We start from the raw sequence: 13,566 nt of genomic DNA, 5'->3' as shown, positions 1-13,566 counted from the left end.
ACCGAGCCATCTTTGTCCACCTTAATCCGGGCGGCTGTTTATTACACCTTCATTACTACACGGACCCTGACAGCGCCGGGCTCCAGTTCAGCCTGCAGGTGCCGCATCTCCGTAGAAATAGGAAGAGAGGGAAGAGTTTTTTTTTGTAGCGAAGGGGACACATATCTCTGTGGCAGATACAAAGCCAGTGCTCCTCCTCGGCTATATAGGCAGGGAAACGCCACAATAACCAACCAAAGGGTGCCAGAGGGTAGAGAGGAGCGCAGAAGGCAATCCACATCCATCTGCCAGCCACTTAGTCCGCGCTAACATTTCCAGTCCGGATTTCAGCACAGCTGTCCAGCCAACACAACCAGGAAAATGTGAGTACACCATCGTTTAAAGCTCTTATTTTAAACCCTAATTTATTTATGAATTCCAATTTCGTCCTCACGACTGGTGTTGGCAGGCTACCCGGGATTAATGGTGTCTGAATGGTCTCTTGTGTGTCTTTGCCATCAAATACTCAGGTTATTTCAATGGAGTCACGTTAGTCGGTATATCATTAATATATTCTGCTGTTGAATTTAATTTGACAGGTTTTATTCAATGTATACCATCCGATCGTGTGTGTAGAGGCTCACGCGTCGGCCTAACCTTGGAGCAGATGGAGGGTGTATCGGCTTTAAACACATTATTACCCTTATTTCTTTTTTTTTTTTTTTGCGTTTACACGGTAAACGAGCCCCTTGTTTGTCGCGTGCCTTGTTTTATTTAGTCGTCTGGAGCTTTTTTTTCTTCACAGGAGCCAGCACGCACGCATCTTTTTCCAGTTTGGACTGGTTTGGCTTGTATGAAAAGGACACCGTCTGTGTGCGATAACCCCACAGGCTAATTAAAACCACACGAAGAAAAACATCACCCACAATAAAGCCTTTTTCTGTTGTTGTCCTTTGTGAACGGTTACAGTCCTTCATTGTGTGTGTCGCTGAACCACAGGTGACGCTGAAGCTTACAGCAAGGGCACAATGTTGAACATGTAACGCGTCGACATTATTCGACGAATACTCCACGGACCTTTATATAGACGATGGTATTATTAGCTCTGAAGTAGGCTTAGGCCTAGTTGACGTGATATTTGCAACCCACAGCGGGGGGGTGGGGGGATAGCCTAGCCTCCTACTGTATGTCGTCGATTGTCGTGTGAGGGCGGACAGTCATATATATCTCTCCATATTTCAGGCTGTTTTGGGACTTAAATCAACCTTAACGTGTCTCCCTTCCTACGCCTTATTTGTCCCCTCTTCCCCGTTTTTTCGACCGCGCATGATAGAAACATATAAAGGGTAGGCTAAGTACAGATACCCGTGACAACCTCGTCTGTCGGGGTTTTTTTTTTATCGTTTTCATTTTTTTTTTGCATAGGAGGCAGTTTAAACACTGGTGCCGACACACGACATGTCATTGAACCGCGGCGACGCGTTTGTTATTAACACTCCTTCTGTGCGCTGTTAGTTACATTTGTCACCAACATTTGGTGACAATTGTTCATACAAGTGCTTGGAATCCATCCTCCCCCTCCCTTCCACAAGGAACCTCCCCGCCCTCGATGTGCGGTGGAGGCTTCCACTGTATTTACAGGCCCCCAGTCGTGCTCGTCGTGAAACGTGATGTCCTACAGACACGTTATGTAGGCCTGGTGTGTCTGTGTGTATAACAAAAAAAAGAAAAAGAAAAACGGAAACCAGTGAGCGCGGTGGGTCGGGCTCCAGTTCAGCAGCATCAAACAGAATGGGAGAATGGGATCTGGCCGTTTTCTTCGGTCTGGGTTGCTGTGGCGCTGTCCAGTGCTGAAATGTCGCTCTCCAGTGCTCAAAGTCAGACAGTGTGCTTTTTCATGACGGTGACCCACAAAAAAAAAGAAATAAAATAAAGCTAAATGAAGTAGGAGCCTAGTAGTTAGTTTAAATTGATTGTAAAATGGTAATGGTATCGTATCTATACTTTTAGGATACAGTGTGAGATAATACGTGTTTATATGATTCCTCATTTCATCAGGGACCCCTGAAAACCTTGCACAGACCCCTCAATGTCCCAGGAGCCCTCTTTGGAAACCACATGACTCTTTTTTTTATTATCTGTGTCTTTAAAGAGGGTTGAATATATTGTGCTTTCATTGCAAATCTGACATTATCAGTGGACTGTAGATCCAGCGTGTTAGGTTAGTTGCCTTTGACAGATCAAAGGGCTTTTTTCTTTGTGAATTTGTGATGTTTGATTAAAAAGAGAATTCCTGTTCATTTCTTTTCTGTTGTTTTTTCCCTCATTATTGTCTTGAAATAGGGTGAAGCTGAAGTATGTGCTCTCTTTACCCAGTTACCACCTCCATACAACAGTGTCTTTTTCTGACATTTTGAGACAAGTGAGATGCTCCAAATATCTCTTGACTGCATCACTGAAACAAAATCTATCAGTAGACAGGTGGTGATATTACTACCCCATGTGGCATAATCAGTGGGGCAAATTCAGTTTAACATTTTGAATTAAAAATGAAGATTGCGCACCAAAGGGTCCCATTAGAACCAGTTACCCCCACCTGTGTGCGGCGCGTCCAGTTTGCCCCGCAAACAGGATGTGGCGGCTGATGAGAAATCGTGCGGCTGCACGAGCAACTCTTCCCGGTTGGTGATGATGGCGTGAACCTCAGCACACATTCCACCTCTGTGGTGATACTCGTGCTGGCAAGTTGAAAAGGAGCATACAGTGATGACATAGATATATTATATTAGTTAGTTATAGTGTTTATTACTAGGCATGTGGACAATTCTTTACTCAACACATCTTTTGATTTGTGAACATGCTGCTATACTGCAGAATGATAATCACTCTGGTCTCAAGAAATGAAACAATATATGTTGTTTGTATGAAACGCGTAACAATAATAATTCACCATTATACTGTGTATATCACAGCTAGCCTCGGGGGGTTTATATTGTCAGTGTCTATTAGTGCTGGTTGGCAGCTGACAGGGACCACCAGCACCATCAGGCCAACTATTCCAAAGGATTTCTTGGAGGATTAGTAATGTGTGAGCGTGTAAAGGTGACCTTTATACAGAGTCTTATTCTCACACTGCTAGAGCAGCTGAGTTACAACCAAGCTAACTTTGTCAGACGATACGACAGCCTTAGTCAATGCCACACTCTAAATTTAGAGACAGTTTCTCTGTGTAATTGTATTGATTGAGTCTCTGCATTTATAGAAAGCAATAAAGCATGCTGTGCTACTCAACACTACATGCAATATTTAAGTATTTTAAGCCTCTTAAAGCATTTCTCGTTTGCTTTTTTCTTTTTTTTAAATGTATCTGCTGCTATGTTAAGTTGCAGAATGTTTAAGATTTAATGTTTAGACTATGTTAAGACTTTTAATAGATATATGGGCCCATATTATTATGAAAGGTAAACGGGGAGAATCATATCTCATTTAATATCATTTGAGACAGGCTTGTTGTTCCTTTGGTAATTATGGTTAATCAATCGTACTGTTGTGCTGGATTTGTGTGGTTGTTGTGCCTCATGCTGTCCATTCTGCATTTCAATGAGGACATGCAGGCTTAGATTTTCTCTTAAAGGGAGTCTTTATACTTACAGTTAGACAGCATTCAACATTCATTTTTTATGTTATAAAACAATAGCCTTCAGAATAAAGAGAATAATGCATGTTTGGTGAATCTGACATATTTGGAAATTCTGCCAATTCTGTTTATTTCTCATGATTATGTGCTCTATGGTTCTGATCGGATGATGTTCCTGCATGAGGTATAGAGTTAGTCTGTAGTTTTTTCGGTGTAAAGCTGTCGCTCAACGTAGGTTTTTGTTCATGTGTCATGTAACATTAAAGACAGCAGGAACTAGATGGAATGGGATTAGTGATTTTGTTTTGGTTGAAACGTTAGATTAACATTCGTAAATTACCATATATACTTTTAACATTCCGGGTGTTTCTCCTGCTGCAAAGAGCAGAGGTACAAGTATGTTTTGTGTTAACATGAAGACCGTTTCGTGGTGCTTTCACTTTCCAGTGGTAATTGTTACTCTCACTCAAACTGCCTGTGTCTTGAGGTCATTATTGGTGCAAAGTGCCTTCAAAAGAATCCATGTAGGTCACAATACAACACGACATGGCAAATCCACTTGACATTTGCAAAACCTCTTTATGATTCTCTTTGTGATAGAAGATGATTATCTGGACTCTCCAGCGCTAACGTATGGAAATATCCATTTTTTGGAACACAGTAAATCTTCCACATCCTACAAGTTAAATCTGATTCCATTCATAAAAGGTGCATCTTTCATTTCTTTTGATACACAGCAGAGTACTAGTAGCTCTAAGCAGTGTTCAATCCACAGCAAAACTCCACAATCTGTGAGTAAATATACTGAGTGAGTTAAAAACAACAAACGGTCCCCCAAACAATATATTTGTCAGCATCCCACATTAGATATTTGTCTTTTTTGTTTGAGTGTATGATTACAGATGGGCTAAACGATGGCAGAAACTAAATGGGCATATATATATATATATATATATATATATATATATATATATATATATATATATATATATATCATAATACAGCATGATTTCTGGTAATCACTTGGTTTTGTGTACTCCTGTGTGAATTAAATACTTGACAAATGAAAAGTGAGTATTTTTTAATTTAACATCAGTGCAAAATGATCAGATTTTCTGGGGACTTTGAATTAGTAAGAGCTTGTTATTATCACTTTAGACAACGTATCATATCATCTAGAATCATCGCCCAGCACTGAGCATAAGGTACACATCGTTAATGATCACAGGATATTATTGTATATGGCTTATTTAATCTGCATTCAGTTTGAGCACTTTATGAGCATAACATTTATGGAGTTTACTCTAAACCTTTAACTGAGAATGGCAGAGTTAGACACTTACTTAAACATTGCAACCATTTTTATTCCTTTCTAATCATTTTCCTGTAATCAGTTAGACCATTAGACATGGTGTAATTTAATGTGATAGCATTCGTATTCCTTTACTTCTTGAACTATTTATATTCGAGACAAACTGCTGTCTTTTTGTACAATTCCTTTGCAAATGGAGAGCATTACTCAATCTTGAAATATAAACCCTGAGATGGTGTTAATGTGTATTTTGTATTAGATAGAATGGTTCAGTCATGAAGTTTTTGTTGTTGTTGTTGTTGCTACTATTGTATTTTAAAGGCTTTCTTAACTTTTTCTAAATGAGTTTGCTTTGCATAACAACTGAATATTTTTTATTTTTTTATTTTTTTATCACTAGGTCTGCCCCAGCTGGAGCCCCTGGAGCAGATGGAGGGAATCAGCCCCCCAACCTCACCAGCAACCGTCGTCTGCAGCAGACACAGGCACAAGTGGATGAGGTGAGCACAAGCTTCTCTGCAAAGTCAGAGTCGTGCTATCGGGCGCAGACATTTACGGTTTTAGCATAATTCATTGGTCACGTACTGGTAACTCAATCTTCTCTGCTTGCAAATTTGAAGTGTAAAAGCACAAATCATTGTTAGGGCTGGGTTTGAGCTTTATATTGACATGAAACTTAAAAAAAAAAAGACTTTCAAACATAATCCTTATCCAACAGCCTTTCTGTCTTGATAGCTGATTGCACTGCGTGGCTCTGCGTGTCTTTCCTCAGGTGGTGGATATCATGCGTGTAAACGTGGATAAGGTTCTGGAGCGTGATCAGAAGCTGTCAGAACTGGACGATAGGGCTGACGCCCTGCAGGCTGGAGCCTCTCAGTTTGAGACCAGCGCTGCAAAACTGAAGAATAAATACTGGTGGAAGAATGCCAAGGTGAGGACATGCAGACGTGCTGACTTGAATAGCAAATACCTGTGTACGAAGGCAGCCTTAAACCTCCCTGTTTACGGACAAATGAAAAATAACACAAATAACAATACAGACAGAAGCAGATGAAATGATGGTGTGATTTTTGCACTTTTAAGATTTTGGTGAAAAATAATTACAAATTTTAACTGCTTTTCTGATGACTTTCTTTCTGAAAATTCACTGACTACAGATGATGATTATAATGGGTGTGATATGCGTGATTATCCTCATCGTCATTATTGGTAAGAATCCTTCTCACTTTTGTGCACATCGATTTCTCATTGTTGTCTCAATGGACTTAGTCAACGCTAAAACAGTTTGTCACATTCTACACATATATACTGTATAATATAAGGCATGTCCCTGAATGAAAATGGACCTTGTTGTCAGCAAATGTTGGTTTGATAACTTGATCATTATTATGAATAAGACTTTCATTTCATTTCTTTTTTACAGTGTACTTCAGCACCTAAGAAGAGTTGCTCCTACCCCAGTCTAATCCTTCCTTGCTACAGAAGAAAAACCCTCCAATTGATTACAAAGTTAACCATGATAATTCATTTATTATATATATCTCCCAATTAGCCTCGATATATAACACCCCTAAACCTTCAGGGCCCCATGGCTCCCCAACTTCCACCACCTCGCCTCTGGACCCCTGTCAATATTTGTCCTGTGAGTGTGTGGCCCCGTTTCCTTTCTGGGTACTCTTGGCTTTTCTAACCTGCCATACTGAGAACCAAACACTTGTGACGATGCAACAACAGAAAAGGAAGCAACGTTTGGCGATAATTGTTACATAATTGATATATATATATAGTTCTTTGTAGAGTTTTATTCTGATATATACTGTTTTGTAGGTGTGTGTGTATGTGTGTGTGTGTATGTGTGCGTGTGTGTGTGTGCATTTTGTATTTTTTAATTTTTTGTATTAATTTTACGTATGCTTCAGCGTTAACTACTGCCTATTAATCAAAGTGTGTATCTTGCATGTTTTCATCATCGGTCTGTCTCCCTGCTTACTCTCTCTTTTCGATGTATTTTTGCAAAGTGGAGTTCGTCTCCATTTCACCGCGGAAAGACTTTTTGAGGTTCATCTGTGTTACTCGTGTCCACTAAGAATAAGCCAGAGAACTAAAACTTGTACTAAAGAGATAACATCAAGTTACACAAATTTGAGCTATTACACAGACAAAACTGCCCCTGAGAATGCCCCAGGTTACTCTTACCTCGGCTCCAAATTTCTATAACTTGATGTCATCAAGGAAGTCAAGTCTTAGCTTCTTTGCTGGCTTTCTAAGAAGAGCTAATGCTCGCTCATATTGATCAAACATACAAATAATGCATGAACTGTTAAACTAATTCCTAGTAACCATCATTTTCCAGCCCTCTTCATCTGATCCTCCCAGTATCCGTTTCATTTCTCTTTCTCCATTTCACTCGTCTAATAGCGTTCATCTTTAACACTTCCGTCTGTCAGCATGCTTGAACACCTCAATTTCTTCTGATCATTTCTAAAACTGCCATAGTACAGTCGGACCAATGTCTGTAGATGTTTCTTTTTTATTTAAATATTACGTAGTGTCTTATTTCGAAAACATTCCTTCATTGCAGTCTAGTGCAAATGGTCTTACCGTAGCACATATAAGTGTAAGTATCTTTAAGAGAAAAAAAAAAAATGAAACTTGTGTCGAAAACGTCGGTCATACAAACCATAGGAGAAAAAATAGTTAATAGCTGTAAGGGTAAGTTTTGGATAGACAAGGATTAGACTTTCAATCTGTCCAAATGATTTTCTTTTGTAATATGGGTGATGTTATTTTAACATTACACATAGGCTACAGTATACTGTGGAGATGTCATTAATGTCAAACTGTGGATAGGGGCTTAAAAAAACAATTCTAATGCATAAAATGGGGCCGTTGCATAAATTGATTAATTTCCACAAAGCAACGGTTAATTCTTACTGGCACTGTTACTTACATGGACACTAAAAAGCCTTAGTCTCCAGTCACTTCTATTAGTTACCTTAGAATATTTCCAGTCAAATCTACCCTCACACGTTTAGTCTGTGCGGGGGGAGTGGCTGACTGCAGAAAAAGGAATCTGTTTAAAATGCACAAACAACCTTGTTTTTGATGGCGCTGTCTGGCTGGTCAATAGCCTGTCCAAAGGAGATCCTCATGCAGCAAAACCTCTCCACATGAAGAGCACATAAAGAAAAGAGATAATTCCGCCTTATTTGCAAATCCAGGAACAGGGACAGAGGCTAATGAGGATAATGTCAAATTCACAGTTGAGTTTTTGGTCAGCAACTTTGGGGTATAGGCTCAGAAATGTACTGTCAAAGGGTTAGCGACAAGCAAACATAGTAGCACTCCTGAGAAGAGTGTCTTTGCCAGCGCAGTGGTTCTGTCTCAGTGTTTCTCCCTATAGTTAAGGCCTTTTTTTCTTTTTTAAATATAATAGATTCTATTTTTATTATAGTATATTTTTGTGTGAAACAGACAGGTAAAGAGGAAGTGTGCAATCAGTACTATTTGCTGCCAACAGCAGGAAGCTCCTCTTTACCTCAGTCTGGTGTGTTTTTTGTAATTCAGCTCCGTGCGTTATACACTGCCAAGCAACAAGGGAGAGGCTTCTATTCTTATTGCAGATTTCTTTCATTGGTGCCCAAGCTGGTTTGGTCTTAAAACATTCTTTTACATGTGTCTGGCATCTTCTCCTGTGTATACTACTTTTGGCTACTTTATGAGCAGGAAGAGCAGGGCAATACGATGCACTTGTTTGTTTTATAGTGCTCAGTCAAACTAAGGCCTTGTACACATGAACACGAGATGACATAAACCTAAAATTAAATGTCCGTGATTTGAGACTATTTTACCTTCACCGAAGGAAGATCTTTATTTACAGAGTTTTTTTGCTTGTGCACGTCTGCATTAATAAATGCTGAACAGGAAGCAATTTAAACTCAACTAAACTAAAATGTATAAACTGTTCTTGTAGTAGGCTGGAACGATAAAGATCACGAAGCCACCAACGATATTTCAAAACAAGTGTGTGTAAAGCCTTAGTAGCCTTGTCTCTTTTCAACATGACTTTTTATCTCCCCCACCAGCTGAGTAAACCAACTTGCCCCCCTTTGCTCAACCCACTGATTCAGAATCCTACAGTGTGTGTGTGTGTGTGTGTGTGTCTGTGTGTGTGTCTCTGTGTCAGCGCAGGTGCATCAATGTGTGTGTGTGTGTGTGTGTGTGTGTGTTAGAATAGCTCTGTCTCGGGAATATCCCCAGTTTATCCCGACAGATTAGGCCGCTTAAATCTCAGAGTGAGGGCACGTTGTTTCCTTGACCACTGAAGTACACAAGCTGACAGGTTACAGATCTGCCGGCCAGTTCTAATAAGGAAGGACCCGAACCTTAACAAACCCCCTCCTCCCCTTCCCATGTTTTCTTCCAAACAGAGCAAAAGTAAACTGCAGAAGATTACCAAAGACCAGATTTCCATGCTTACGCTGCCAATTGCCATCAAAAACAAGCGGAGAGAAACAGGTTACCCAAACTATCCAAGTCTGTTTTAAATACCCTTACCCTATTTATCCACAGATGACGGGACCTTTTAACTATTGCACACTGTTCATACGGTGTGTCAGTTTGGCTTGTGAGTGTGCCATTCTTAACATATGCAAGTTAAACCAAAACATGAAGGCCGCATACTTAAAATCGCAAATACAGCCTGCCCCACCAGGCGCATGGAGGTCCGAAGGGCCTCTTTAATCTAAAACAAGTTTTAAGACACATGATCCTATAACTAATAATAGCACAACTCTTCTTTTTTGTCTCCATAGTGCTGCCAAGTTCTAAAATGAAAAGACATATAAACTAACTATATGCTATCAAAAATAATCGTGAAAAACTTTATAAAAATCTGCATTGTTCGGTGTTGTAATATGGGGGTGTTTTGGGGGGTAGGGGGTCCTATATCCTCAGGTTTAAGGTATTAGCAATTTACCAAAATATATATGAGGACAAAACTATATAAGCAAAGTATAAAATTGGGTTTTTGGCAATAGAAAATCTTTAAAGGGTTACAAATGTGGTCCTTAGAGCCATCCTGCAGGAGTTAACCACACAGTGGGATGAAGTGAAATAACATTGGGGTAGGACTTCTGTGTTATCCATCAATCCGTAATCCATAAATCCGTTGTGAGTGCTCAACCAATTTGATCACAATGGTGAAAATGAAGTGAGTGCTCCCTTTTTTTCGTTGCTTTACTGTCTGTATGAAAAGAAGTGCGTATATATTTTAACACCGTGGCACTTTTTCTTTGGTGATTCATTGATTTTGGTGGGATGGGAACATGATTCGGTGGAGAATATTGTCTTATGTCAACATCAAGAATCGTTCAGCGATCTCAACTTAAACGCTGTGTTCAGGTCATTTGGGGGTGATCCAAAATGCAAGTTGCCATCACGGAAAAAGGGTTCAGACCCTCTTCCAGGTTTGAAGTATAACTTGTGAACTTGTGATTCAAACTTGGAAGGAAATAAGCAGAAAGAAAGAGATCAAATGAAGATCCAATCTTTCAACAAAGCGTCATGTCATATGTACAGAGCAGGAAAAATGTTTACCGTCAACCCCAAATGGTATGAATGCAGCAAAAGGAGGGAACCTTTTGAGTCTCTGAATGTTTACTGGATGGTTATAATAGTACAATATTCTACTTAATATATGTTTTATTTTCGGACCAAATATTGTGTTTCTCTTTTGCATCAATTTAGTAATAACTCCAGATGTCACTGAATTGTTTATATGTAAGCACTGATGGGTAAAGGTAAAGAAAATGGGACATTAATGGGGAAAACGAGTATTTTTACCTTCAATTGTCCAGAATGCTTAGAATGATTCTACAGTTTACATCAGAGTCCCGTTTGTATCTACAAGATATATTTTTTGTTTAAATCTGTTTATTTTTTAGGAAAGATTTTGATTTCTCTTTGGGACTGGGGTTTCAGGGATGAAGGCCCATATTGCCCCTGGTCATCTGGCCTTACAGGAGGGACACGACTGGAGGATCATGGGCAATGTGTTCAGTTTTATCTTACTTTTTTTCCTTCTTTTTCTTTGCTCTTATTTATTGATAGATTTATTGTGCTGTCATTTGGTATGGGATTAGAAACTAAAGATGGTTGACTCAACGTAAAGAAAAGGTGACTGAATGAAAAACTGAAGTACATAAAATAATTGTAGTGTAAATCTATCAATGTCTTATTATATTGATGAACATCATGAAATATATGTATATTGGAAAAACAGTACCTATGACAACTTGTACTTTTGTGTGTGCTTCAAGTGCTTTGTGGGTGTGCAACAATGGGCAGATGCAATTTTGACTGCGATTCTGGGACCTTATCTGACCTGTATCAATAAGCATAAATTTATTATCAATACAAAGATAGACCTCTTGCTTTAATTTATACTAATTACGCGTGTGTTTAAAAAATACACGGAGACCTGGAGCCATAAAAGGGCATATTTCTGCATTTACAGTCACTTCAGACAGTCCTGTTTCTACAGTGGCTGCCCTTCACATCCTGCCTCCATCCAGCACACTCATAGGCCTACCACTTTAGGTCTAGACATGCCTGCACACAAGTGGTGCCCAGTCCCACCTATCTGCAGACAAACCTATAATCCCCTCTCCCAAAGAATATGAAGAACCATATGTGTTTGAAGATGTTAAAGCAATTAAACTAATGTATTGCAATCTATGAAGCATTCATATTATCTACAATTGAATGGTGTATGCCAGCAATATGTGCATGCAGGATTTGCAAAAGTATGAAACCTCTTTCATGGCTCATGCAGTAGGCTATATTAACATTAAATAGTTCAGTGATAGGTGTCAGACAAACATTTCCCTTCATGCAGAACGACGGAGCAGTGCTGGTTCGTTCCACCGTTAGTCGAGTACTAGTAGGCTAATGGAGGCCGTGGTAGAGAAGTCACGTGCAGTAGCAGCAGAAAAAACGCTTCAGCCCACAGGCTGTGGTTACTAGTCTGTTGGAAATACGAGCCACCAGTGAGAGTCACTTCCGGCGACTTTTATTTTGAAGTAGTACCATAGACTACAGGCAATGGTCGCCTCCATAGCACAATAATATGTTGCATCCTAAGCCTGATACATCCTATGTCCTGCTCTTATTTCGCTACCTCTTTAGTTCATAGTGAAAACGTTTCATAAACTCCCGGACATGTTGTGCTAGCTCTTCAAAATGCTCGTAAACAACACGGTAAGGAGTGCTTCGTTTAGTGCACTGTTAGCGGGTTTTTCAGAGCTCGGTGAAGGACATGGATTTAGAGGACAGCTGACACATTGCATCGCTGGCATTTCACTCGGTTTCTTTCTTCACTTGCTTGGTCGACGCAAAATACTCTCTCCCTGCCCCCGGCTAACTGACTTGGTTTACTGCTAGCTTAAAAATAAATAAATCACTTGTCGGTCCACATAACGCGAGGCTAAGCTGCACACCGTGCTGCTACATTAGCCGAAGCCTAATAAGCTCTCATCGCTATGACACTAGCGTTACTAGTGTTTGGTCTGGTTGTATCACATTGCTATTAGTGAGAATAACTATTTGTGAAGAGGAATTATGGTTTATTCATGCTAAATAATTAAACTCCACGAGAAATGATACTAGATACAGCAGCTTCGCCACCCAAGCTGCAGTTTCATGTTTTCACCACCAGGTGTCACCATGCACATCTTGTGAACCCACACCATAAATGTATGTGGAGGGAAAGATGTCTGCGAATTAATCATACATGTATGTCACCTAACGTCTACATCCCATAACATCACTACATACAAACATTATTGATTTGTGGATCAAATTATTGTGTTAGAAAGGTATTTTTCCAGTATAGTACATGATAACCCATCATTGTAAGCACTGTAGGGTTATTATATAGTTTAGTTGGTTTTAGATCTGTTGGTATTATACAATAATTATATAATACTATATTGAGTATGCAGTAAAAAGAGCGGGGTAAACTTTATGCACAGACCTCTCAGGTTGCCTTTCTATGTATTTGCAAGTAAAAGTACATCACTGCAACAACAATTCCTTTTCTTTGACCACAATTTTATTTTGGCCCGTTAGTCACACATGACTATGAGGATGTGTTAAATTTCCACTATGCTTTTCAATTTTTTTTTAAACACTGCATATTTGTGTCTATTGCTGTTTCCACTGTGAAAGGGTTTTACTTTCCTAGCTATGCTATTGTCATTACCATCCATGCACTTACTGGCAAATAGTGATGTGTCTCCTGGGCATTTGCCATGAAAAGTGAAGGAAGGCTCACAGCTTGAAGTGTGATACTGTCCGCTTTACTTTAGCTGTTATTAGACAGATGCATCTACAGCGTGTTTCAGGGTCCCTATTATAAGATATCACTTCAATGCAACACCCTGCTCATGCCAAATGAGGTGCTATGATCTTTTCAGCACACTGTCCGTGCACTGAGCACACACAATATCCCACTTTCTCACGGAGTGCACATTGAAGTGTAGTACATGAGCTCTTTCGAGACAACTCTGTCAGAAGCTGATGACACATGTTGATGTTTCATACTTGTCCTCTTGTGCTTGGCTCCATCTGTAATGCT

At 39.6% G+C, this 13,566-nt stretch overlaps 1 protein-coding gene across 1 annotated transcript; it reads left to right on the top strand.

The window, feature by feature from the left end:
* Positions 1-233: 233 nt before the first annotated feature.
* vamp2 (vesicle-associated membrane protein 2) lies at positions 234-9,021 on the top strand (the record flags this gene model as incomplete). Its single annotated transcript, XM_079171938.1, has 5 exons — positions 234-362; positions 5,329-5,428; positions 5,701-5,859; positions 6,086-6,137; positions 9,014-9,021. Coding segments are annotated over exons 1-5 (321 nt in total). The 5' UTR covers positions 234-360.
* Positions 9,022-13,566: the final 4,545 nt, after the last annotated feature.

Source organism: Pholis gunnellus, assembly GCF_910591455.1.
Source record: "Pholis gunnellus genome assembly, chromosome: 13".
In the NCBI taxonomy this organism is placed as follows: Eukaryota; Metazoa; Chordata; class Actinopteri; order Perciformes; family Pholidae; genus Pholis; species Pholis gunnellus.
The sequence above is the reverse complement of the archived record's forward strand: the minus strand, read 5'-3'. Positions and strand labels throughout refer to the sequence as shown.